Source organism: Pipra filicauda, unplaced genomic scaffold (genome assembly GCF_003945595.2).
Source record: "Pipra filicauda isolate LSUMZ 115617 unplaced genomic scaffold, ASM394559v2 scaffold49_size4853605_pilon, whole genome shotgun sequence".
Classification (NCBI taxonomy): Eukaryota; Metazoa; Chordata; class Aves; order Passeriformes; family Pipridae; genus Pipra; species Pipra filicauda.
The window spans coordinates 4,651,552-4,677,955 of record NW_024104642.1 but is presented as its reverse complement, the minus strand read 5'-3'; the positions used below and the strand labels follow the sequence as shown (position 1 = coordinate 4,677,955).

The window sequence follows — 26,404 nt, the reverse complement described above, 5'->3', positions numbered from 1 at the left end:
CAGCAACAACAAAAATGGCTTTCTTTTTCACCTCAATAGTTTCTAGTCTGGAAACAGAACAGGGACAGAACAAGGAAGGCAATAACTTACAATAGCAGTGGGAAAAACACTACTTAGTTGCACAGGCTCCTGATTTGGTTTCATTTTAAAGGTTCCATAACTAGTTTTCTGAGGAACGTTATGCCAGATTTTTGGGAAGAGCTCAGTCAGAAAAGAAGAAAGGCATGTACATGTCAATAATGGAGAACTACACATTAGGATTGAGTTAGGTGACTTACATTACAGCCAGTGTATCATATAACCTCTACAGAAGCAGTTAGACCCTCTGTCTTTTCAATCAGGGTATAAATGAAAATGTTTGCTGGATCAAATCAAGCACGCTTATGTAAATATAATTTTAGGCAAACTTAACAGCCACATCATGTCATAGATTTTATAAAGCTCCTTATCTTGCCTCATTTGACCCTATCACATTCAGAAGAAAAGTGAGCACAAATACTCAAACGGAGAAAATCTACTCTGCTTCCTTTGGGATGACAGTATAGTCCCTAAGCTAGCTTCAAAGATGAAGTCCTGAGTGCTCCAAGTAGATGCAGAGGCCAGCCCCAGCTGAATTCTCTGCTCCAGTACCGAATTGGAATAACGTATTCCAGTCCTAGTTCTCTCTGAGATGATAACATTTAACAGTACACTTCTCATGGCTCCATATCCTCAGTATCTGAGCTCATGTTTTGCCATTCAAGCTGCTTTAGCAATAAAAAAGCAAAACTAAAGGAATGTCTGTTGCATACATATTTTACTTATACATATTTTTGCTTTTATTGTACAGCGACAACTTAAGGGCAGTCAAATTCATAGGCTCCATGGACACGTAAAAGAAGCTTTCAAATCTCTGATTAAATCAAGCTTCTTTCAATATGAAAAGACCTGAGCATTTTCCTGAAGATATCTTCAGCTTCAAAACAATTGATGTCCCTGCTGGACGGCAAAAGACAATAACAATCTGCAAGAAATTATGTCTAATGGAAAAAAGGAAGGAAGAAAGGCATGAAGGAAGGAAGGAGGGAAGGAAGCAGGAAGACATATGGTGAGTTTCTATATCAACATGCATGTGGACTAATGCACAAAAAAACCCAACATTTTTTTTAATAAGGATTTTGCCAGACATTAATACTTTAGAAGCAGCCACAAGTACATAGGAATATTCAGCAACATATGTTGCTAATACTGTGCATCAGCTTACCAAGTTGATGAACAAAGGTTGCATGCATGTAGATGGCTAAAGAAAAAAAGCTGGTTTTTAACAATGGCTCTTGTAATTAGACCTGTCAATACATACAGAATTATCATGCAGTGCATATTAAGTATATTAGCTTTAATTCTTCAGATATGACCACTTTTTGTCATAATGACTTTTCAAAAACATGTAGTATCCTAGAGTCAGTCATGCTTGTTTTATCCTATTAACCAAGTGTCCCTATTGGGCCTTATCCCCACTTGAGTTTGCATATACATACATAGATATATGTGACTCATTTTTCAGTATGCACTGTTCCTTCTTACATTGTTGTTGAACCATAAAAAACAAAAGTTCATCCAGCTTCATAAACTAAACAGAGTAGGACACATTCAGCATGTTTAGCGTCACAGTCCTTGTTAGTTTTAAGGCAACTATTGCTGTTGCAGATCGCACTGTGGCATAGTTCAGGGTTTACCTAGGAATGGAGACAGTTCCCAAACTGCAAGACAGTGGTTATATTGATTTTGGGAACGTCTAGCTGCACGGATGTGAACCGTGACATACTACTTGTTCTCTGAGCTAAGTAACAGACTTTATCTCTTCTACTTATTTTTGGTTTATTTGTTTTTATTTTATTGCTCTCTACAACTATCTTAAAGCAGGTTATAGTGAGGTGGGGGTTGGTCTCTTCTCCCAGATAACAACAGATAAGTGATAGAACAAGAGGAAACAGCCTCAAGGTGCTCCATGGGAGGTTTAGATTTGGTATTAGGAAACATTTTTTCACCATAAGGGTTGTCAAGCATTGGAACAGGCTGCCCAGGGAAATGGTTGGAAACACCATCCCTGGAGGTATTTAAAAGACATATATAGATGTTGCGGTGAATTGTGTGGTTTAGTGGTGGATTTGGCAGTGTAAGGTTAATGGTTGGACTCACTGATCTTAGACATTTTTTCCAACATAAATGATTCCATGATTCTATTTACTAGTCTTGAAACAGACACTGAGCAATTGAGCAATTTTTTGCAAGTGGTGTGGATCTTTAAAATTACAGATGCATATAAACTGAGGCACATTTACTCAAGTCATTGCTAAAACCTCACTGTGTCAGTCAAGAAAATGCTATGCCTTCTCCAAATCTTAAAATCTGATACTATATTCTTTATAAAATCTTGCAAAATAGGGCCATCCTCCAAAAAATATATTTATTCACAGTGCAAACAGAGAAATGCACATTTACAAATGAAGAATAAGGAAAGAAATTACATTTACCTTATTTATTTTTTAGAGCAAGATGACTGACATTATTCTACCCCTAGGTGGAGGAGGAGGTTGAAGTGTAGCAATAAAACTTGTCAAGAATACTGGCAAAGGAATATTTGCTGAAAGTTGTTAAAGGAGTAACCACAATAAAATAGGAAAAAGCACCTTAAAGATATACATGGATATAGAAGATAGTGGCAGAAGGGAAGAGAAAGGAAAGGAAGGAAAGGGAAGGAGCTATCAACCAATTTAGTTTTATTTTAGAAATATTCCAACATTCCCTCAATTCAGAGGGGAAAGGAAAAAAAGAATCCCCAAACCCATTAGCACGTATTTTAATCAGAAAATCAACAAAGGGCTGTCTTCTCATTAAAGTTTCTATATGATTGTGTCACAGCTTCCTGACCCATAACTTCTCAGATCGTTGGTCTCAAAAGACCACTGTTTGACAAAAAGTTAAACTAAGTACTGTCTCATAGCTCGAAATTCTGTTTTCTGTAACAAGGCCAAGTTCTTAAATAAGGTTGATGTGCAGATTTGTTAAGGCTCCCAATTTTCATATCTATTTTTTCATAAGACAGTGAAATGTAAAGTTGTAACATTTTTTTCTCTATAACTCTACAGTTCTGTGGGAATCATGTCCGTGAAAACACATGTCCATGAAGGCATATACCCAAGTGTACTTGTATTGATGTGACAATAATTAAAGAGACAATATTATTGCTGACCATATTTTCTCTTTGCATCCATTATTCGTCATGCTCAGGAACACAGTGACATGGTAAACTGCAGACAGTTGTCATTTAGATACAAATAAATGCACCTCTTTTATGCACAGCAAGCACAAATAGCATTCTTTAAAATAAATGCAAAATAAAATATTTGCATAAAGGATTAAAAATGCAGAAATTGATCAAGCTTATCTGTACTGTGACTGCATAGCACACCGTGTTCTAGTTGATCGTGCTGAGCATGCCTACAACCTCTCATTTAAGCAGTCTTAGATATCTACTTTCCACGAGAATAATGCAGAACACACCTTACATTTATGCCTAAAATTTAACTTGAGCATATTTCAGGGGGAGGAGAGGGTGATTTAATTTCCATTATTCTTCCTTTATTTTTCTTTACCTGACAACTTTCTAATATAAAATGCATGAACAGAGTAACGAGCAGATCTCTAAGACTATTGTATCCCTGGTGAGTTGTTCAGCCATGGGGATATACAACCAAGCACCTTAGTGTTTGCTGTCCTAAATTCACGAATCTTGAATCCCTGGGTGCCCAAGTGGCCCAGTTTCAATAGTATAAGAACATTTTAGAGGATTTTCTTTTTTAGGTTAATTCTTTCTCTCTGTTTCTTGTTCAACACAAAGTTTGATATACCAGAGGTATTTTACCCTTCTTCACGTTTTGGTCTTTGATTACTAGAGAGGTGTCAGAGAGTAGCAACTGTTTGAGTGATAAAGTACTGACTCATAAGATTGATATTCAAGTCCTTGTTCTGAAACAGACTTCCACATGTTACCCTGAGCAAGCCATGGAAGCAGTGCATGCCTCAGTTCTTAACTGTAAAATGGAAAACAGAAAAATCTTTAAAACCACGCTACATAGTACATCACGGAATATGAAAGGCAATCATATCCTGTGGCAACAGCAGCTATATTCACACAGTAAATATAAATTAAGGCTGGTTAATCCAAGAGAGAGGGGCATTTTTTTCACAGAAGTGTCACAGATTCCAATCAGTTCTAATAACAATTGACTATAAGTTACTAGTGGTCCCTCTATTGGCATCAGTCTGCTTTACATTAAGCTCTTTCACAACATTGTGATATTTGAGCTTCCAGTATTGAAAGTATTTAAATTAATTTTAAAATACCACTGAGATTTTTTTTTCAACAATAAATAATTCTATCTGCTTCTGCAAAACCCTTTGTTTCTAACCCTTTAATTTTTGGCATAAAATACCTGCCAATCTCTCTTCTCATTACTGAATGAAAGAAAGAAGTGAAAGTAAAATGGAATAGGAAAAAAGTAAATGATGATGATAGTGAGAGTTGCAAAAAAAGCAGCATTGATAAAAACTCTTGGGATAAAAAATCAGTATGAAACATGTAAAAAAACAGAACCAAAAACAAAACCAAAAAAAACCACACCTGGAGTGGAAGTTGAATAGTAGTTGAGTAGCTGATAATTAATTATTCCCTGATTAGCAAAAGAAGAAGTTCACTGGGAAAAATACCAAAAAAACCCAAAAAAACAAACCTGAAGCCACATGGGAGAGAGAAAGGGAATGATACATGGACATGTGGTGACTTAGATGTTCCTTTAATGCTCAGCTCCACCGGTTTTCATTGGCTTCAACAAAACTTCACATCATACTATGTCTCAGCTTGTCATAAGATCCTTAGTTGCATCTCCCATTATTTTTTTGCCCTCTGTCAATTCAGCAAAGGCATCCAGTTTCCCAGCTGCCTGGCCTCTTTGCCCGTAGGTGCTTCCTTGCAATCACAACAGCTACAATTCACTGTGAAGCTTCAAGTTTGTCACTGTATTGCAAAGCACAGTTTTGAGCCCCACTAAGGCCTCTGATCTTTTCCAAACCAGCCGTGTTTCTCACAGGTAGAATAATACCTTGGGCTTCTTGAGCCGAGTCGTTCAGTGTAGCTGAGTGGCACTAGTTTTTAGGGCACAGATGACATTATCATGTCAGGAAGCAATGTATGTTATATAAAAAAGCTACCATTCACTGTGTCACTGGGTCACAGGTGCTCCTCTGTCTTAAAAGCTCAATGAATTGAACTTCAGTTCTTCCCACACTGCTCTCACTCCACATTCATCACCAACAGCCCTAAGAGATCCCAGTGCTGCCCTGCAGAAGAAACACACTACCGCTCTTTCTTCACCTGCTATAAAAGCAGCTGAAAATGTACAAAGCAGTTCCTGGAGCTAGCAAGGGCTGGTGGAATGGTCAGTACTGCAGTGTCAGTCCAGCAAGACACCTGGGTCCAGGCTCATGCCATCAGCATTCTGTTGCAGAGGACATACTGGCAAGAGGACATATGCAGATTGTCAGAATAGTCCACAATGCTCACTACCTAGTGGGAGTCCTCTTTGTGTAATACAAGATATATAAACATACATGAGTGTGTTTGGCAATGAGTACATATTTATGTGTGAATATTTATGAAATATTTTCATTTCTAGAGAAAGAAAATATACATTCAGCTGGCCCCAAAGTGCATTCTGTTCTCACACTGCTCTAAATCTTAATGACCAAGGTCAAGATTTAAGATGTAAATATTTATATATTTTGGTAGCAAAAAAAGATTAAAATTACAGAATCTGATTTATATTTAAATTTTATATTTGACTTTATATTTGACTTTATATGTGAATAATGTTTCAATTACTCTTACTAAAGACAAAAATCAAAAAAGCTGGCAGCTTTGTTCTTTGTCTGTATATTTTTAAAAGCCTCTGCAATAGCACCATGACAAGATTCTCTTTTAACACAGACTAATTCCTCTTCTGTCTCTGAATATTGCCATCTCAGGATCTACAAGGTTGAGAGACATGTTTTTCTGCAGATGGTATGAGAGAAAAATCAAGATGTGACGTAGAGAAAGATGTTAAGTAGCAACAGACTAATGGAGAACATTTTGTCCTACTTTTGAGGAGCACATCAGGAACAGCTTGTTTTTATAGTGGATCTGAAGTATAATCACTGGCACTATATAACTGCTGCAAGCATTGCTCTGCACTAATCACTACCATATTACTGTGAGTTTTGCTGAGCATTTTATAAAAGATACATTGCATTCCTTTTTTTTTTGTCACTTATCTTGAAAATCAATCAAATACACCAAAATCTCTAGATAATAAATAATGATTAAGTTGTAGCTTTCAACATGCTTGATAAGTTTCAGAGATTTATTCCTTTTTGTTTTAGGGAGCTCCAAGAATCAAAACAATGATTAAATCTATGTATGGATTTCTTTTAGGTAAATCACAATAACTAAATAGTGGAAGTAAGAGATGACTGATGTAAAAGCATCAAAGCCTTGAAGCATCTACTTCTAAATCTGCAGCATTCACCCATTTTTACCACAGTAAAGGCCAAACATTTTGAAGAAAGATTTTTTAAAATTATATTCACAAATTTCTATTCAGATATTGATTCAATATCCACAGAGGCACTGCAAACACAAATCATAAGAAATCTATTTAAAATCTTCTCTTTCAAGCACACTGCTTTCCTTCAGTCTTGCCATCTCAGTTTTAAAGAGTAAAATAGAAAAAAAATCTACAAACCCAAATATTAACTGTTCATCCCATTCTCCTCTGAGCAAAGAAAGAAAGAGTAAAAAAACAACATACCTGCAAGTAACACTTGCCAGTTGTATAACTGAACATTCTACTGAGCAATCCTCATTTAGTATTTAGAGAGTTAAAAACATTCAATCTTTGCCAAATCAGCTTGTGTAGCTCCAACAGGGATATGCAGTGTATGTAGCACTGATGGGTTGGGGGATCATGTCATCTGCTACGTTTCTGGACCTGCTAAGTGTGAACTGGCTTTTCCAAAATCTGAGCAGAAGCAGATATTTATGAATTTAATCACTGTTTGAGACCTGAGAAAACTGGCCAGTAGGAGTGAGCCCTTACTCTTTTGAAACCATTGGGAGAGCAGCCATTTGCTTTGACAGATTAGTATCTTACCATGGATTAATTCTGGTATAAAGTGAATTTTATTTCCACCAAGTTGATTTTCAGTTAGGGGAAAGAAACCTTATTATTCTTTTAGTAAAGCATTCAGAGTCCCTTGGATTCTGTTGGGCTTTTTTTTGTTTGTTTTGGTTTGGGTTTTTTGTTGGTTTTGTTTTGTTTGTTTGTTTGTTTATTGTGTGGGTTTATTTTTCTATTTATGGATTTGGACATGCAAAGATAAGCAGGGAAAGGGTTTCCTCCAGGATACAAGCACTTTATTTTCTGTCATCTTTCAGTGCTGTTCAGACTTTGCCACAGAATCCCTTACAAGCTCAGCATTTGAGAGAAGGCTCACCACAGCCACTTGGGATGTTCTCAATATTGTTTCTAGACAATCTAGATTTTATCACAATATCTTTTTCATCTACACCAAGTTTTCTTTAAACAAACAAAAAAACAACACAGCAAAGAAGAGGCAGTTTAGGAGATTCCTAGAGTGTATGCAGGATAATTTCTTGTTGCAGCTGGTAAACGAATCTACCAAGGCGGGGCCCCATTAGATCTGCTGTTTACAAACAGAGAAGGGCTGGGGGGAGATGTGGTGGTCGGAGCCTGTCTGGGGCACAGTGCCCACAAAATGATAGAGTTTTCAATACTCAATGAAGTAAGGTAGGGCATCAACAAAACCTCAACCCTGGACTTCCAGAGAGCAGACTGTGGCGTATTCAGGAGGCTGGTTCAGACAGTACCTTGGGAAAGAGCCCTTAAAAACAAAGGGGTCCAGGAAAGATGGACATACTTCAATAAAGAAATCTTGAAGGTGCAGGAGTAGGCTGTTCCTATGTGCTGAAAGGCGAGCTGGTGGGGAAGACGACCGGCCTGGCTGAACAAGGAGATTTTGCAGGAAACTAGGGAAAAAAAGAGAGTCTATCACCTTTGGAAAAAAGGGCAGGCAACTCATGGAGTGTTTAGGAATGTAGTTAGGTCATGCAGAAAGAAAATTAGAGAGGTAAAAGCATAATTTGAACTTAATCTGGCCACTTCTGTTAAAGACAACAAAAAGTGTTTTTTTAAATACATTAATAGTAAAAGGAGGGGCAAGGAAAACCTCCATTCTTTGTTGGACATGGAGGGGAACACAGTTGCCAAAGACCAGGATAAGGCTGAGGTACTTAACACCTTTGCCTCAGTTTTCAACAAGAAGACAGGTTGTCCTCAGGAACACTGGCTTCCTGGGCTGGTAGACAGCAACGGGGAGCCGAACAGACCCCCTGTTATCCAGAAGGAAGAAGTTAGTGACCTTCTGAGCCACTTGGATCCTCACGAGTCTATGGGACCAGATGGGATCCATCTGGTGTTGAGGGAACTGGCAGAAGAGCTCTCCAAGCCGCTCTCCATCATTTATCACCAGTCCTGGCTCACTGAGAAGGTCTTAGATGATTGAAAGTTGGTGAATGTGACACCCATCCACAAGAAGGGATGGAAGGAAGACCCAGGAAACTACAGGCCTGTCAGCCTGACCTTGGTGCCATGCAAGGCTGATCATCCTAAGCGTGATTACACCGCACCTACAGGATGGACAAGGGATCAGACCCAGCCAATATGGGTTTAGGAAGGGCAGGTCCTGCCTGACCAATCTGATCTCCTTTTATGACCAGGTGACCCACCTGGGGGATGAGGGGAAGGCTATGGATGTAGTCTGACTGGACTTCAGGAAAGCCTTTGACACTGCCTCCCACAGCATACTCCTGGAAAAGCTGCAGCCCACGGCTTGGACAGGGGCTCTCTCTGCTTGGCGAAGAACTGGCTGGAGGGCCGGGCCCAGAGAGTGGTGGGGAACAGTGCTGCATCCAGTTGGCAGCCAGTCACTAGTGGTGTCCCCCAGGGATCAATTTTGGGCCCAGTTCTGTTTAATATCTTTTCAGTGATCCAGATGAGGAGGTTGAGTGTACTATTAGCAAATTTGCAGGTGACACCAAGTTGGGGGGAAGTGTCAATTGGCTGGAGGGCAGGAGGGCTTTGCAGAGGGACCTGAATAGGTTAAATAGATGGGCCAAATCCAACGGTATGGGGTTCAACAAGACCAAGTGCCGGATCCTGCACTTTGGCCACAACAAATCCCTGCAGTGCTACGGGCTGGGCACAGAGTAGCTGGAAAGCAGCCAGGCAGAGAGGGACCTGAAAGTTCTAATCAACAGGAAGCTGAACAGGAGCCAGCAGTGTGCCCAGGGGGCCAAGAAGGCCAATGGCATCCTGACCTGGATCAGGAATAGTGTGGCCAGCAGGTTCAGGGCAGTGATTCTGCCCCTGTACTCAGCGCTGGTGAGGCCACACCTTGAGTACTGTGTCCAGTTCTGGTGCCCTCAGTTCAGGAAGGATATTGAGGTAGTAGAGGGTGTCCAAAGAAGGGCAGTGAGGCTGGTGAGGGGAGTCAAGCATAGGCCCTACGAGGAGCAGCTGAGGGAGCTGGGACTGTTTAGCCTGGAGAAGAGGAAGCTCAGGGGAGACCTCATCACTCTACAACTACCTGAAAGGAGGTAGGAGTGAGGTGGGCATTGGTCTCTTCTCCCAGGCAACCAGCAGTAGGACAAGAGGGCATGGTCTTAAGCTGTGCCATGGGTGGTTTAGGTTAGAAATTAGAAACAAATTCTTTACAGAGAGAGTGATCAGGCATTGGAATGGACTGCTCAGGGAGGTGTTGGAGTCACTGTCCCTGGAGGTGTTTAAGAAGAGACTGGATGTGGCACTTAGTGCCATGGTCTAGTTGACAGGGTGTTGCTGAGTCATGGGCTGGACTCGATGATCTCAGAGGTCTTTTCCAACCTGGCTGATTCTATAATTCTGTGTGGAACAAACAGATCAGGAAAATATTTCTGGTTTATTTCTTGCCTTCCCCTCTCCTTAACTGAGGAACATATCCTTCACTGTCTCAGAAGTCTAAAAATCATCAGAAGTCTAAAAACATCTCACAGTGCTCCAGTATAAATCTGAAAGCACAAATATTGGCGTATATCTATATATGTATTCACTTTGATCTATAGCCCATGTAGATATTCAATTATATTTGTTTTCAAGCATGTGAGGAACAGGATTTCATTTCATTGTTCAAATAAGATGTAGTACTAGTTGCAACGGGCATCAGGTTCCTCTGGACTTTAGCCAACTGCAGGCGAAAGTTTATTTGTACCAGCAACTGCAGCAGCCTAAGTAAAGGGCACCCTGGGGTTTGGCTTGTGTAAATGGGGCTGTCCATGATCACAGTACAGCAGAGCCTCCTCTCATGATTGAGAATGCTCCTAGGTCCTTCGGGATATGCTCCTGTGGCAGTGTAGGGTGGCAGGTTAGTATACCAAGGGAGTCATTTTCCCAGAAGTATTATAGTAAAGGCAAAGCTGCTTTACTCCTTTAAGAAATGTTTCTCATCGCTTTGAAAACACTATCTGTGGGAAGGTTGTTCCTCTGACATGAGAAGCAAGCTCATCCTGCCCAAACTGGGAGTGTTAGGGATAACTGATGAGTACCTGCGTGCATGTGTGTATAACATCCAGCCTCTTAAATTTTAATTGAGCTCATACATACATGAGTTTCTCTGGTGCATGTGTTGGAAATACAAAGCATGCACACACACCTCCTAGCAAATGAAACGTGTCAGCAAGTGCTGTAATCAATAACAATATAATATTCTTTCCTAAATAATGGTACAGCAGCAGAAGTGTGTAAGACAGTGATGAATTATTCAGCAGGTCTGCTTTGCTGCTACATTGCTCCTTCCATGCTTTAAGCTTTCCTACAGCTGAAACACCTGGCACAGCACTCTCTGACTGCATCTTCTTCTGAATACTTAAATCTATTTCTTCCCTCATATAAGAATTAAGTTACCTAAGTGCCTGAAGCTTTAAACAGTCTTCAGTAGTAAAACTGTGTGAAGTCTTGAAGTTTTTAAGTGCCTTATTTCTACTTCATAGCGTCATAAGGAGATTTGCTATGTATGTTAGCAGACAACTGCATATTAAATATTTTTGAAAGTAAATGCTTCAGACTATGCAGAATTTAATTCACTAGAGGGTGTATGACATTCTGGACAAAGTATTCATTAAAAGACACAAGGCAGATCTATTCAAGTGGTTAAAATGAAAGCCCAGGTTATGACATGCTTACTTAATTTGAACAGTACACTACTCCCATGGAGCTAGAGCTGGTGAAAAATACTGCTTGGATTATCTAGAATACAGTATACAGTAATTTAGTTTTGTAAAATAAAATCATGTAAGATATTTTAAGTCACCAGGTTCTGCAAAAATGCACACATGTATATATATATATACACATATATATATATAAAGTACATGTCATGCAGCATGTAACTGAATACAAATTATTATACAAACTTTATAACACTGAACAAGTATCAAAAATTAAGATATACACGCAAAATTATGGTTCACAGAAGGAAGGTAATTTTTGCAAGACAAACAAATTCTAAAGAAAAGTTAACGGATTTTGTTTCTGTTGTGTTTATTTAAACTATTCTGGAAATTGTTTAAATCTTTTTCTGAATGGCAACATATTTGTATCTAGAGATGCTAATCTAATCTGCCATTCAGCTAGAGATGGTGAGACCCCTCAACGTATCTCATGTGCTGTGCACAGCTCACTTTTAAATGCCACAAGCAATAAAAATCCGTCATCTCTCCTTGGGAAGCTGTCTGATTCTGTAATACAGCTTACTGCTAAGCAGTTTCTCTGATACTCGAGCTATATTTCTCCTGCTTGATTCATGTTCTACTTCCCATTACTTCACATTAACTCCCTCTGCCCCTGCTATCAAACGAAGGAGATCTGATTCCTACCTGTACTAACTGCTGTGAATGGAGCAGTAAGAGATAAATAACCCCCCACCTCGGAAGGTCACCTCTGTGATCTCCGTGCAGTCAAGCCATTCCTTGGACACTCACTGCTGTCCACTGCCAGAAGCAGGACCTCTGCTGTAACCTCAGAAAGCTATTTTCCTCTTCTAGGAGACACTGCTGGATCACTACTGAAATAACTCAGCACTCCTGGAGGAATATGATATTTTTAAATAGGCACTGCATTAACTCTCGAGCTCTTGCGTAAGAAAGGTTTGTAAAAACAGTTTCAGGCACGGCCAAAACTGTTCAGTGCCATGTGCCTCTCAGCAGCTGATATACAAGCTCACAATGCAGCATCAAACAATGTTGCTGCTGAGGAGCGTAAAGAATGCATGTTAAGTAAGGTCACAAGGTTCTGACCTAGATTTCAGTCAGCAGGAGTCTTCATCAGAAAATAAATTTGGATGTACTCCAGCGCCCTTGACAAAAAGGCTACAGGCCTGCATGAATAAGGAAAAGGTGCAACCTTGCCTTTGCTCCACTTTATGCCTAGCAGCATGGATTATGTGTTTGTCTGCAGTGCTCTATGTGATCGAGCATTCAGAAAAAGGGACCTCCTATGTCAAGCAGACTGCTGCTTTGAGCACAGAAAATAACTATCTGGCTCATGACTACTGAAACAAAGTATTTGTTAAAAAAAGACATTAAATTTTAATAGTAAAGTTTGGAAAAGTTGGTTGGGAAATCAGTGCAAAAAACCACTTATGCACAAAGTAGACTTTCCTACCAGAATCCTTTTATGTCTCCCTCTGATTCCGGAAGCAGAGACATGACCTATCTGGTCATCATCATCATTAGAGTACGTTGACGAAGATGCAATTTTTTTAGAGAGGTTTTATTAACTTGGCAAATGCAAATTAAATTAACTGCAAATTTTCACAAATGCAGTTACTCTAGCGACTCCAGAGCATAAAGGAGAAACAAGATGCATTAAATATAAATAAGTACATGAAGAGCATAACTGTCCGTCCCTGTATCAAAGCGAATGAGCAAATAATATCAGTTCTTCTACATAGAAAATAACTATTTTCCATAAATCTTACATGTCCCTAGGAAAAAATAAAACTCTTTTTTTCTGCTATACAAAGGAGGAGAATTTACTAAAGGAAACAATGACAAGACTACATATGAAAATATATTGTAAACTGTTATCTGCAATTCTTCAGTGAAATGATAAATCAGGTTATGTAATCTCAGGAAACAATTCAGATCTATTACAACTATTGTCCATATTTATCCAAATACTTTTAATCTTAAATCATCACAACTATTACTTGTCTCCTTCAAGTTACAGTGAAATTCGAATATTAAATAGCATTCATAAAACAAAGTTACAATTCACCAACTGAAAATGGTACAACAAGGAAATGATCTAATCTTATTTTAAAGGGCTTTTGACAATGGCTGCAATAGCCACTGTAACTATCCTACTTGCACTACAGTATCTTCACAGAGAAGACCTCATTTCTTTTAATTTCTCATTTATTAAAAACAGTGAACAGAAAGCTTCCCTATCTTAAATTTACTAGTGGTGGTTTTTGCTGTGTAAGTTTTACAGGAATTTTCATTAGTACAAATGTAACTAAGGCAACAAAGATGGTTAATGTCCAAAATATGTCTGGAATACTAATGGATGGCCAGTACTGCTAATGAACAGAAGCCAAACTTTAAATTATCGACTTCATAGGGACATCCAGAATCAAATCTACTTCTTATTCCCATCTTGACACAGGCAGACTCTCTTCACACGGACAAGAATTCACTTAAAAACCAAAAAGCATTTGCAGGAACAAAAGCCCTTCTGTACATGGACCGATGAGGGAATAGATCGTTTGCAGTGCATCCTACCACGTGAAGGAGACCTTGTAATGGGTTTGCAGGCAGAGAGCATGCTGAGATGGTAATGTGTTTGGAGGGAAGCTTTGATAGAAATAGAGAAGCCAAACCAGGATTTGAAATCGTGTTTTTAAAACTGACATACAAAACCAGCTGAGAACTTTAAATAGCAAGAAGAACCATGACAAAAAGATGAAGATGTCTGCTCCTCGCTGGATTAACTGTAAGGGTTTTCAGTGTGGTGGCCTTGTACTTTAGGTTCCTCTTTTTCCTTGGTAGTTAGGCAAGACTTTTTTTTCACAGATATCATACCAAGTAGAAACTTTCCTCCTAAATTAACCAATTTAATAAAATTATATCTTCGCTTCAGAGTTCTAGCAATTATGTGACATATAATCCCAACTTCAGCAGAGTTCAAATCTTCTCCATGCACACTAGTGAGACACCTGTCCTAATGAAAATCAAATAAAGTGAGAGGGTGAGAGCTGGGAAGGGGATGTGTTTTCAGTGATCTGATTTGATAAGCAACTGAATATGCTTAAAGGAGGCATGTGTTCATTTTCTACTATAACTACACAATTCTTATGTCATCTTGGCCAAGTCACGTAATCCAGCATGTTTGCCAGCTCGGAGGAAAAGACAACTTCCTATTTCATAGAAGGCAGCTAAATTCAAACTACTATCGTTCTGAGGTAATGCAGTGGTAAGGGCAACATCAGCTTCTAACCACAGTTCTGATACCACGAAGATGGCACATCTGTTCCTTACCACCATGTAGCTCAGCCTCTGGAGAGTCCTTCCTCATGAGACAGATCCAGGTAACACAGTCTCTTTTCTTACACAGCAGTAAGTGAGCACCTAAGTCCAATGCTGCATAGGAAACTACTTTGTCCTGAGGGTAATTTTAAAAACAATTAAAAAAATTATATATGAAAATTCTAATTTACCTGAGCAAATCTTTTTTGACTTGAGGCAGAAAAGAATGAAATCTGAAAATCTGTGTAAAAATAGGGATTTGTCCTTGGAGATCCTTTGAAATATATTCTTTCCACACACATTAAATTCTTCTTCAGGTGCAACTACTCATTCAAAGACACTCTCAGACTGTTTACAGCATTTTGTTTTTTAAAAAAGACAGCTTCAGATATTAAATCTGTATAGACCAGTTCTGAACTGGCAGTACTCATTAAGAAATCACTTAAAGTAATTTTAAAATAATTTTCTTTCTATATTTTTTCATTGTAAATATGTAATTTTAATTGTATTTTTCATCTGATATGGTATACAAATATATTTAATGGAATTTATTTTGCAGCAGTTCACGTTACCTATACTAAATAGAAAAACAGTTCCTGAAATTTATATCATTAAATGGAGAAGAAACAAGGTCTGTGAACATCCTGGGACAAAATTCAGTCCACTGAAAAACATTTTAAAAGCTCTTTGTGGTTCTCCTCATAAAGCTTCTGCCTCTGGTCCAGAAGGCTCCTGCTGCATATGTTGCCAAGTGAGATGCATGATGCATGCACAGAAAGATACATGACTATATAAAGGATTATATTTTACAGCATCTGCACAAGAAGATTTTAACATAGTGTGTGTAACCTTTTGGCAGTGGTGCAGTAAAATCTACATTCACCATCCAACTATTGGTAAGATTTATCTCACATAATGTTATGACAAGGTGCTTATGTTACAAGTCGGGGTAGCCCCTGAACTGCCTGGAATTGCAAAAAGCCCAGGACTACCTGAAAAAAAAAGGGATTCATCTCATTTACTTTGCTTGCCTGGTTTTGCCTGATGGTGTTTTGGAGGTACCTGTGTCCATTGACTGCAAAGTGAATCAGTGACTACTGTTATTAGTGTAGGCAGCAATATGAATTAGGGAATCGAACCCGGGTCGCAGAGGTGAGAGTCAGGCACTCTAACCACTAGACCACCAGAGGCCCCTGGGCAGGTGGAGCTCATCAGCCTTGGTAGGCAATCCACCTAAGAGAAGGTCACTCTAAACAAACCTACATCCTGGGGACCTCACTGCCACTGTCCAAGCTTTGCTCGGCCCCAGCAGATGAACCTCAGGACTAAAGGGTGGGCTCAGTTCAGCGCACGCTGTGTCTCACCTAAAAAATCCACTGCGCAGGCTGGAAGGGTTAATGACCTCTCCCAAAAATCTTCGCTCGCGAAGACTGGCCATAATATGAATTAGGACAGTTCCAGGCTAGCATCTCTATGTTGGATCTCCCAAAGTATATTAAAAAAACTTAACACATAGCTTTCCCAATGTCACATATTCATGTCCCCCCTTGTTTCAACAACTGCCATTTTGACACACTAGCAGTCATAAAAAGTACTTATGAAAAGGTAACTGACTTGATATGATAGTTTCATCATATTCCTTGCTTAATGCTCCTTTTGAAGACTGTCTCCTCTGTACTATTTACTTTGCCATGGAATTTATTTTTTTAATGTTCAAGAAAATCCACTGCTGACCTTTCACCTTTCCATCATTTTTCTCTCATACTGAGAGTTTTACCTCTGTCCCTGATAAGCCTGTGAGCCCAGCTTCAGTCTTCTATTCACTTTCAAACAAATACCTCTTTATATGTGTATGCAGCTTGGTGAAATGTCTCCTAGCTACCCATTTAGTAAGCTAATTCATTCTTCTTTTTTAAATTTTCACTTATAAGTGTCCTTTACCATAAAATAACTCCTTACTTTTTTTTCTGTTTTCCACTATCCCTCTGATTTTATACAGAATTTAATTCTATGTTATATATAAGTGTCAGGGGCAGGAAACATCTTTTTGAACTCTGTATAGAACCAAGTCAATGGATTATTGCTTCTAGGTGTTATATAGTAAAAAACCAGAGAATAGAAACACCTATTTGAAAAATTAGCATTCTGTCCCGACGCTCATGTCTTTCTTTGCAAATGGAAAGCATGCTGTTCTTTTTCTAAATTTGTCTAGCCTTCCCACTTTAGTACAATTTACCACTGGAGAGCTTTATGAATTGTTTTTGATAGGTACATAAATTTACTACATTACACATTGAAAAAAAAGGTGTCCAGTTTTGTCAAATAAAATTGAATAAAAGCATCCTAATTTTGGTTCTTGCACTGGTGTCTCAGCAGAATGTTCTTCTTGTTCCCTGTTAAAACAATAAATATAGAACAAGGATTTTAATGGTATTCTCTTTTAGAGCAAACTGATGGCGTGAAGTAATTGCTTTTGGTGCTCACAATATCTGTAGCTAGATGAATTTACAAGGAAAGCACTTTAGCCTTAGAGCAAAATTATGAATATGTATCAGGCTCCTGCATGATGTTTATTGTCTTCGGTACACAAAAATGAACTTTGGCATTACAAGAAGAGAGAATAACCAACAAACTATCTCCTGAAGTAGAAAACTATTATTTAAAGTGACAGTTTCACCCCTCTTTTCCTCTAAATAAAGGACAAATGTCTAAAACAATCGTCTATCCTTTTTCACCTCTCTCTGTAGCCTGTTCACAAAGAGACTGCCATTAGACATAGCACTGCTGATCAACATTTTTATACAAGACTTCTGATGACAGCTATTAATGCAGTATCAATAGGAGACTTACAATACTAAACATGCATTAAGGAGCTACGACTTTCTAGCTGTCTGGAATTTCTCTAATACAATCAAGGGAACTGGCAGAAGTCCTAGTTTGCTATCACATACAAACTGGAAGAATTTCCATTCATCTAAAGCAGCAAGGAGTAAGGCTTTCTTGATGCTGATCAGGAAAAAAATGATCTTTAAAAGCAGATTAATCTTCAGATTAATAAATAGTTTAAGATCATACATTCAGAGATAAGATTACTGAAACCTAAATAACTGGGTAAATGTACAGCAACTGATAACAAACATTCAGATGAAAAAAATATAACGAGAAGGACTGCAAACCGATAAACTAAGTATGATGGGCACTCACTGAGGATATCACTTACAGTCTGACAGAGCAAGTCTTTTGCACATTAGTTACAAGCCATGACATAAATTTTATTCCCCCAGAATATTCTTAACATGGAATATATGATTTAGGAATCATTTCAATACATAATGCGTCTACTTCCAGATGATATCACTTTTTGGCGCTGCTCTAGTATAGTAAAACAGATTCAGAAGGCTGATATAAAATGCTTATAACCAAAGGGAAGGAAACAAAGAACAGGAAAAAGCAGAGACAGATGAAGAGTCTCATGTACATTTTGGAAAAAACACAATGGCAACTAATGCAAAACTGAGAAATATACAGACAACCACAGAATAGACATCCTAAGCCATATCAAAGCTATGTTTTTATTCAGTGTACTCAGAAAGAGTACTATATTCAAACTCTGTGCCAAAAAATACCAAGTATAATGAGGCAGCTAGCTCTCGTCAAAGTCTATTCCTAAAAAAACATACCATATTTGTCCTATTCTAAAAATTATTATTTTCTGTGTGGGTTTTTTCTTTATTTTGCTTTGAATTTTCCAAAGTTTAGGAAAGGTTTGTTTCCACATGTAAGACCTGTTTGTGTTCATATCTGGAAGCAGAGCCTAATGAGGACAATTAAAATATTTATGTTTTCACATGCATCTAAATACCTCTCATAAAATCCTGTTTGTGTTTTATTTTAATTTGAAAAGCAAAGAGCTTAGATTGTTGCTGAGAAATTAATCCTTGCTTTCACTCCCTTTTTTGGCTCCTCAAACAGATTCAGAAAGGTTAATTTTTACTTTAATTGCTATAAAGAGGCTGCCCTGTGCAAGACTAGTTAGACAACAGCTTTATCAGAGAGCTTACTGTCCAGCCATTGAAATGTTCATGTCAATGTCAAGTTGAAATACCATCATACTCATGCCAAGTTAATGCGAGAGTGTTCAGGCTAGAGCTAAGTCTCACTTTTCTCTCTTTTACAAGCTGTTTGTGAACCAGTTTCACATTTGATACAAGCCAAAATTGTTGGGAAACAAAACACGTGATGGTTTTGCTGCTGTATAAGGAAAAGCACTGTAAGCAACCATTTCTAATTCCTCTTCATAGCAGGAAAATCTGTGGAGAAGGATCTTTCAGATCTTTCATAGCCATCGTTAGTCCCATAACAGCATATATTCTCTTCTCTTTATCAAACAGTGAGGATGACAGATCTTGTCAGATTTTAAGTCGTCTTTGTTACCATCATGCTCCCTCCTTTCTAGCTTGAATGGGGACAAAGAGAACCTGGCATTTTATAGGATGACAGTCTTTCCCTCTTAGGAAGGGGGGACCTCACAGTTGACAATCCAGAACAGGAGATGCAATCTCTCATCCACTGAGTTACAATGGCATGATGCCACTGAGTCCACTGCATAGGAAATGCAGCTATTGATTCAGTACTGCCTTTGGAGGTTTAGGCTTCTGGGTACAGGACTGGAAGATGAGTGTGCTTTGGAGTGTTCTAGAAATCCTAATTTACTAGGCATGACATCACTGCAAGGCCATCTCTTCCAGGTGCTCGTATTTGCAGACACTGCAGCATTTTTGAATTCATAGCAGCCAACCCGTGCCATCTTGTGAAATCAGTCTAAAGAACGATAAATTGCCTTCCTCAGTACTGAGCTCGATCCAGGATGGAGCAGACTGTACAGGAAACTATGGCTTTAAAAATAAAAGCCATCTGAGGCACATTTTCAGGATGATGTCAACTGAGAGATACTACATTATCTGGAGAATGGTTGAGAGAGACAGCAGGAGCCGAACAGCTACTGCTTTTCACCCATGAGTTCAGGCCACTAAATTCTTCATGCTAAAGAGTTATGTGGATTGTGGGCTGGATGCAGGCGTGGCAGTAGGAATGATGCTATGAGCTGTTCCTTCTATATGTTGTACAAGATAAACAGAAAACTGGTTAGAACTTTTTAAACTGATTGATATCAGAAAGTTGTAGTGTTCCAACAAGACTCCTTTGAAAATGTAATATATTCTTCCCATCGTCAAACCCCAAACCCTGTATTTTGAACAATTTTTAAAGAAAGGAAATAAAACACACACACCACAAAACAAAGAGGATGAAAGTTCCCTTTTTCATAAGTAATCAAGAATCTATTACACCAGTGCTCAGCAATGCCTACAGAGAGAGAAAACATCCTGTTACTAGGCATCTTTGGTACTTATTACACAGAGAGGAGAGGGAATCTTTTTCAGTCTTCTTCATCTTAAAATTTGCAAACATCTGTTTACAAGGACTGCAATGCCCAGAAGCAAAGTAGTCAGAATGGAGAGGCTAACAACCCATGTTTTGGATGGGATGCTTAGACCTGTCATCATCACTGAGGCATCCCTGAAGAGATCAGGAGAAAATATTTGTGTAAGTCATATGCTGTGGACAAAGAACAGGGCAATGAACACATATCTTTCTAACATATTTGCCATTACAATATAAGGAATTTCATCCACACTGGAAGTAAATCAACCCTGCAATGCTTAGATGGATGTGGATTGAGCTGTAAAACTATTTTTTACATTATACATTTTAAAAATTGAAATGGCTTTCTTAAACAAAGAAGGTTTACGCTTTCAACCTGAACTAAAAGTTCAACACAAGAGAAACTACTCTACTATGGTGAAACAGGTTAAATGGAGAATTAATCTTTTTTTTTTTTCTTTAGAAAAAGTCTTTTCTGGTGTAAAAAACCCCAACAAACCAACCGAACAAAAAACCCCCAAAAAACGCCAAACACAAGAGAAATCTCTGTGCAATAAAAAAAGGCAGAAAAAACAACTTATATGCAATTTGCACAGTAAAGACTTGCTTTACTAAACTGACTAAATAAAGCAATCAGTTTAAAGAAAACTTTCTTACCAATTACACAGATAATTTTCACCCCCAGAGGATTTATTTGTCCCAAACTGTATTACATTACTTTCATCAGCCAACACCACTTTTCAGTAGAGAGAAGTTTTCACATGTTCAAGATATATATACAACTGTATTCTTCTGAAAATGTGTCAGGTATTTCTGAGTTTACAGTTTATATATTGTGACAATATTTTCTTTTCACATAGTTAGCTAATTTCCATTCGTTCTTAAAGTGCAGCTACAAAGTTTAATTTTATCAGAAATGTATGTGTAGATAAAAAAATAACAGTAAACGTACACGTTGACACAAATAGCTTTCCTTTGGGCATTAGCATGTATTCTGAGCATCAGAAGTAACGGATGCTCCAGTGTCAAACGACACAACTGGAAGCATCCATAGTGTTATACTATGGTTGATACTCAGTTCAGACTTCCAGATCGCTCCTTCACATAAGTCTCTGTGGATAAATGACAGTGTAGACTCGGTGGTCTACCGGCAGAAGAACTCACTCTAATATGATTTAAGAGAAGAGTGTCTATTTCACAGGAATCTGACTCTCTAAGGAGCTATGATTCACTTAGATTGCTGTGTACATTGTATGCTCTACTGGAAGTAATGAAGAAAGAAGAAACACACTCTGGGCATGACACTACCTGTACTAACTGTGACCTGTATGTCCTTTAGTTTAAAGTTCAGATTTCAGGTGAACCCTGAATGTCAGATTACTGTGTGAATTTATGATCATCATTCCTTTTTTTCCAGGAATCCTACTTCCCTGAGGACCTCATAAAAATATTTGCCCTGTCTCAAGCTTTCGTTTTGTTCCTCAAAGATCCATTGAAAAGGTATCAGTATCTCAGCTGCAGTCCAATGTCAGACAAAGTAAAAAAGTTCTGCTGAGCTGCAACTCACTGCACTGAGCTGAACAAAAGCTTCCTTCCTGAAGAATAGCAAAGGCTCTACTTCTGACAAAGGCTTGCTTTCTTTCCTAACTCTTTAGGATTCAGCATCATGACTTCAGGGATAGCTGTAGACGTGCAGAGGTTATGTGGAGATTTCTGAGAACTAAGATTCAGTTCCCATTATATATACATGATATCTGGCTATGATACTTTTATTTTCAGGTACAGAAATCAGCCTGCTGAGATAAACCTTTCTGGAGACAGTCATCTCTAGAACTGGCATGTTGTTGTGGAGTTGTGTTCATCAAGTACACTGTTACTTTCCTTAAAGGTTCATAAATTAATTTCAGGTATTATACAGATGCAATTTTAAATATGGGTTTACAAATTACTATAATTTCATCTGGCCTCCACAAACACTGGGGGTCCATTTCTGATAAATGCTAGTGCTGAATTTCTAGCCAAAATCTAAGCAAACTTTAAATGTCTTACAAGCTCCTTCCTTGATCTCTCTGTAGTAAAAATAGTTGGATGAATATCATATGATTTTCAAGACCATTAAGTGCTACTGTTAGGAAGGATTTCTTTGCTTCAGTTTAAACACTGGGGATATCCCTTACTGTAACGCTGATTCATGCACATCCACTTATTCTTTATTCAGCACCTTAAGTAACGGAAAAAAAATAATTTGAAAAACTTGACCATTTTAAACTTGTGTCAAGAGGCTAAACTATACTAGCTGCAATTCTAATCATTGAATATACTCACTTTTGTCTGACTTTACAAGGTACAGGAAGTATAGGACCTATTTGAAAGAAAAAGGTCATAAAAATGGATCATAATAAATGGAATGTTGTCCAAATGTAGCAAGAAGGTTCATGTTTTCACAGAATTATTTGGAGGAAACAATATTGAACACTCATACTAGAAAAATACACAATGCAGAATAGAGCTCTGGTATAAAGATTAACGTGGTGCAAATAAAAGATTATTGCTTGAGTTAAACAAATGTGTCAGCCTCGTCTCATAAATAGCCACACATTTACTCTATATAACAACCAATTTTCATTCTCATTGTAACAATTTCAAAGTTAAAAAATGCAGTTCGAAATTTACAGCACAAAAGACAGAGGAGTTATTCTTCAAAACCATTAGCGTGGAATCAGACTTAAAGCAGCTCCAATTTAGCACATATTGTTTTTTTCCCCACTGAGTTTATAGCACTATGTCAATTTATTTCTCAAGTGCACGTGATCTGTTGAAGTGTCCTGCAAGTACTTCCATCACATTAAAAACATGCCAAGGAAAGTATTTGTGTGTGTAACTGAAGTCTCTCATATTTTACTTTTCTTGTATCTGAACCACTACCAGGAGAAAACATTATCTATTCCTTATCTGAGAAGGCCAGCAAAGTGTGATTACATCTGGAGGATCACTAGTAACAACCTAGACACTGAACCTCTGGGAGCAGGATGTGCATGTAGCTGTAGCTGAAGCGGTGAGATTATAAATGGGCAGGGCAGCCCTGCCTTACAGCGTTACACCACCCACAGCTCACACAGCCCCGGGGTGGCACAGGGATATAGAAGCTCTGTAGCTTTAACTGCAGCAGCAGTGCAAAGCAAGTTTTGCTTTCCAGTGAAGTAAAGAGAGCTTCTGTTAGTTCCCTGTGATATCCTAGCTCTCAATAAACAGTAAGGTATTTTCTGAGAAGTTTAAAGTATTTAAATTCTTGCTCACTGGGCTTTGTGCTAGGAATACTGCTACGATACCAGATGCATTAAACAATTTGTCATACTCACATAAAAGGTTGGACACTATATTTACCATCCTATTATTGAGTTTTCAGCTTGAAAATTACAGGACTTGTATAAGTACAGTCATACTGTTTTGAAAAAGGAAATGTAGTTTAAAATACTCTAGGCAAGTTACTGCTATGAGGTAGTAGAGATAAAAAATAACAAACGAATAAACCCTTTAAACCATACCAAACATGAAAGGAAACAAAATGTTAAACTGTCATTGGATTACTGCTTTTAAAGTTCACTGTCTCAATTAAACCCTATGAATTTAATGACAATAATTGGCAAAACAGAACTTTATTTTCAAGATTTATGGTTACATTCTACAAAAAAGCATAATCTAACCATGTCATATCTAATATGTATGCAGCAAAGGTTGACAAAAACATGTAAAATGGTTTTCTCCATCTCCAAATTATTGAGTTAGCTAAAATGTTCTGTTTGTAGGAAAGTTATAAAGAATTTATGGAAGGGCAATATCTAATCAGTACCTGAAGTTCTACTGGGCTGCTGATTCTAATTAATAACACTTCCTAACTGTGTTCAAAGGCATTTAAGTAAAATGAAAGCCTTCAGAAATGCATTGAAGCATTTAATGTCTAGATACTGAAGAGATAAGCCTCCTATAAAAGCCTAAAATAGGTTAGACAGATTAGACTGGCAGATAAAACAGAGGTAGAAACTACAGGCAAATAAAATACACAATCGGGTATGAAAGAAACAAATATGTTTGTAAAGAAGCATATACAGAAAGACAAAAAAAGTGATTCAATTTGAGGAAAACCTTATGCTTGGTTATAAAAACACTGTTGTAGCATAGTTTTAAACATCGTGTGTGCTATAAAGGAAAACATTTCCATATAACATAGCTACTCTAGATTGCAGACACCTTTTTTAAAAAAAACTCAACTTTTTAACTTTTTTATGTAAAAACAATTATCCTGGGGGATAGTGTTATGACATAAATGTGTTAAACTGAACCAGCTCTTCTGATCACATATATCAAATCCAAATAATCTGATCCTGTAAGAAATATTAGTCCGGAAGGACTCATTGTAGGAATTAGTAGGCCATCTTATGCTGTTGAAAATGCCAAATGGCTTGTGACACCCTACTCTCTGCTTCTTTACAACTAAATACACAGCTCAGGTGCAATATTTCAGTTGTAGACAATGAGGTTTAAGTGAGATGATTCCCATCCTGAACACTGTTATTGTCTATGAGCTGATCCAATCTCTGAGTACGGTTTCACATATTTATATAAATTAGCATATGAGAGAAAAAAAATACCAAATATTATACCCATAATGTTTGGCAATCCAAAGAAGCAAAAGTGCAGCCAAAGCATACACAAGATCACATGCAGGGTTTTCCCTCTTCCTTGCACACCCACAACAGTAATCAGGTTTGTTATGTATTTATGCTGCCAGGTGTCCAGGAGGGGTGATAAGAGCCCACTGCAGTTGCTGAGAAAAAGTAAATTATATCTTTCTGAAGACTGACACAGTATGTGCCACCCACACTTCTGGGATGTCCATTCAAAGGTGTGCCACTTCCAGGAAACTCCAGCATGAGGTCCAAAGGCTGCATGCTGGCAATTCCTGTAAAATCTGTAGCAACCATCAGGGATGAAGGAAGGGGAGCTCCAGAAAGGCTCAGGGACTTTTTTTTTTGGGGGTTTTGTATTTTCAGAGCAGTCTGAACACCGATGTAGAAACACCTCTGTTTGGCGACACTACTGAAGGGGGGAGTGACTGCAACCAAGCAGCAATGGGCCTCAGTTGCCCATGCTGAGCAGAAAGCTCACCAGCTGCCCACTGGGCCAAGGATCTGGTCTGTTTTAACCCTTCACCAGATTCCCCAGGGCCAGCCCAGCTGATCAGCTCAGCATCAGCTAAAAGAAATCCAGTGGAGCTGGAGGGAGGTGGAGAATTGCTCACTCTGCAAGGCAGAAAAACAGCAAGGCAGAGGTTAAAAAAGTTTCTCATTAGATGACAAGAAATCCTCCCTTTTAACATTTTTGTACATCTCTAATAGCAGTTCCTCCTGCATAAACTTCAGGAAGGCTGGGTCTGTGCAAACATCCTCCCCTCCCCTCTGCTGCACTGGGCCTCTTGCTTATCCCCCACCAAGCAGCTGTGGCTCGGGAGGCAAACAGTGGTCATCCTGTTCTGTGCACAATGACACACAAATAAAAGAACAAGCAAGCTTGGGAGATTTCAAATCTAGAGCTGAGGGATTTCTCCGAGTTTCACTGTGTCTCTGTGATCCTCCCACTAAATGCAGGAGCTGTTTTCTTCAATAAATGAAGCCCATATTAAACATCTCTCCTCCTGTCTCTCCAGAGCCCTTGGGGAGCTCTGCAATAGCAGAGCATAGATATTTGTAGAAAGGTGTCCTCTGATAGATTTGACTTACAGAGCATCAGTTGTTATAAACTGCCAATAAACGGGAAATGGGATGTCTCAAGATACCCATGGACTCTAGCCATTAAAAATTGTTGTATCAAATGCATATTTGAGATTTATTTCAAAGAAGTATTTGATTCCATCAAACTATTTTTGAAGCATAAAGGTTTATATATAAGGACTTTTTGCCTTTCATACCTTCCTTGTACACTCAATTCACAGTTCCCCTCCTTAAGGGCACAAGAAAACCTTGTGTGTTAATTAGCAATTTTTGATTTCAAAATGTATTTTCTCACAGACTAATGAAATTGAAATAAATTAAGTTGAAAATACAATGAATATGTTTCTGAAGTTGAAAAAGACAAGACCAGGTGGTAACTAGACCTCACATCTGCACAGTCAGAATAAGTATGATGGAGGACAGGTTCAAAGTGTCTTATCTCAGCAGGGTATTATCATGGTACATATTGTACATG

The 26,404-nt window shown here is 38.3% G+C and overlaps 1 protein-coding gene across 3 annotated transcripts in view; it reads right to left on the bottom strand.

Moving 5' to 3' along the window:
• PCDH9 (protocadherin 9) overlaps window positions 1-26,404 on the bottom strand; it is a 181,841-nt gene that overhangs the window by 110,016 nt on the left and 45,421 nt on the right. The window contains exon 3 of one of the 3 annotated variants that reach the window (XM_027713500.2): window positions 8,035-8,125. The exons of 1 other annotated variant lie outside the window; for it this stretch is intronic. In XM_027713500.2, coding sequence (XP_027569301.2) covers window positions 8,057-8,125 — 69 coding nt within the window. In that variant the 3' untranslated portion in view covers window positions 8,035-8,056. Of the gene's footprint in view, window positions 1-8,034; window positions 8,126-17,073; window positions 17,113-26,404 lie in introns of those variants that run through there. One more of the 3 variants, XM_039386680.1, reaches the window with a different exon arrangement.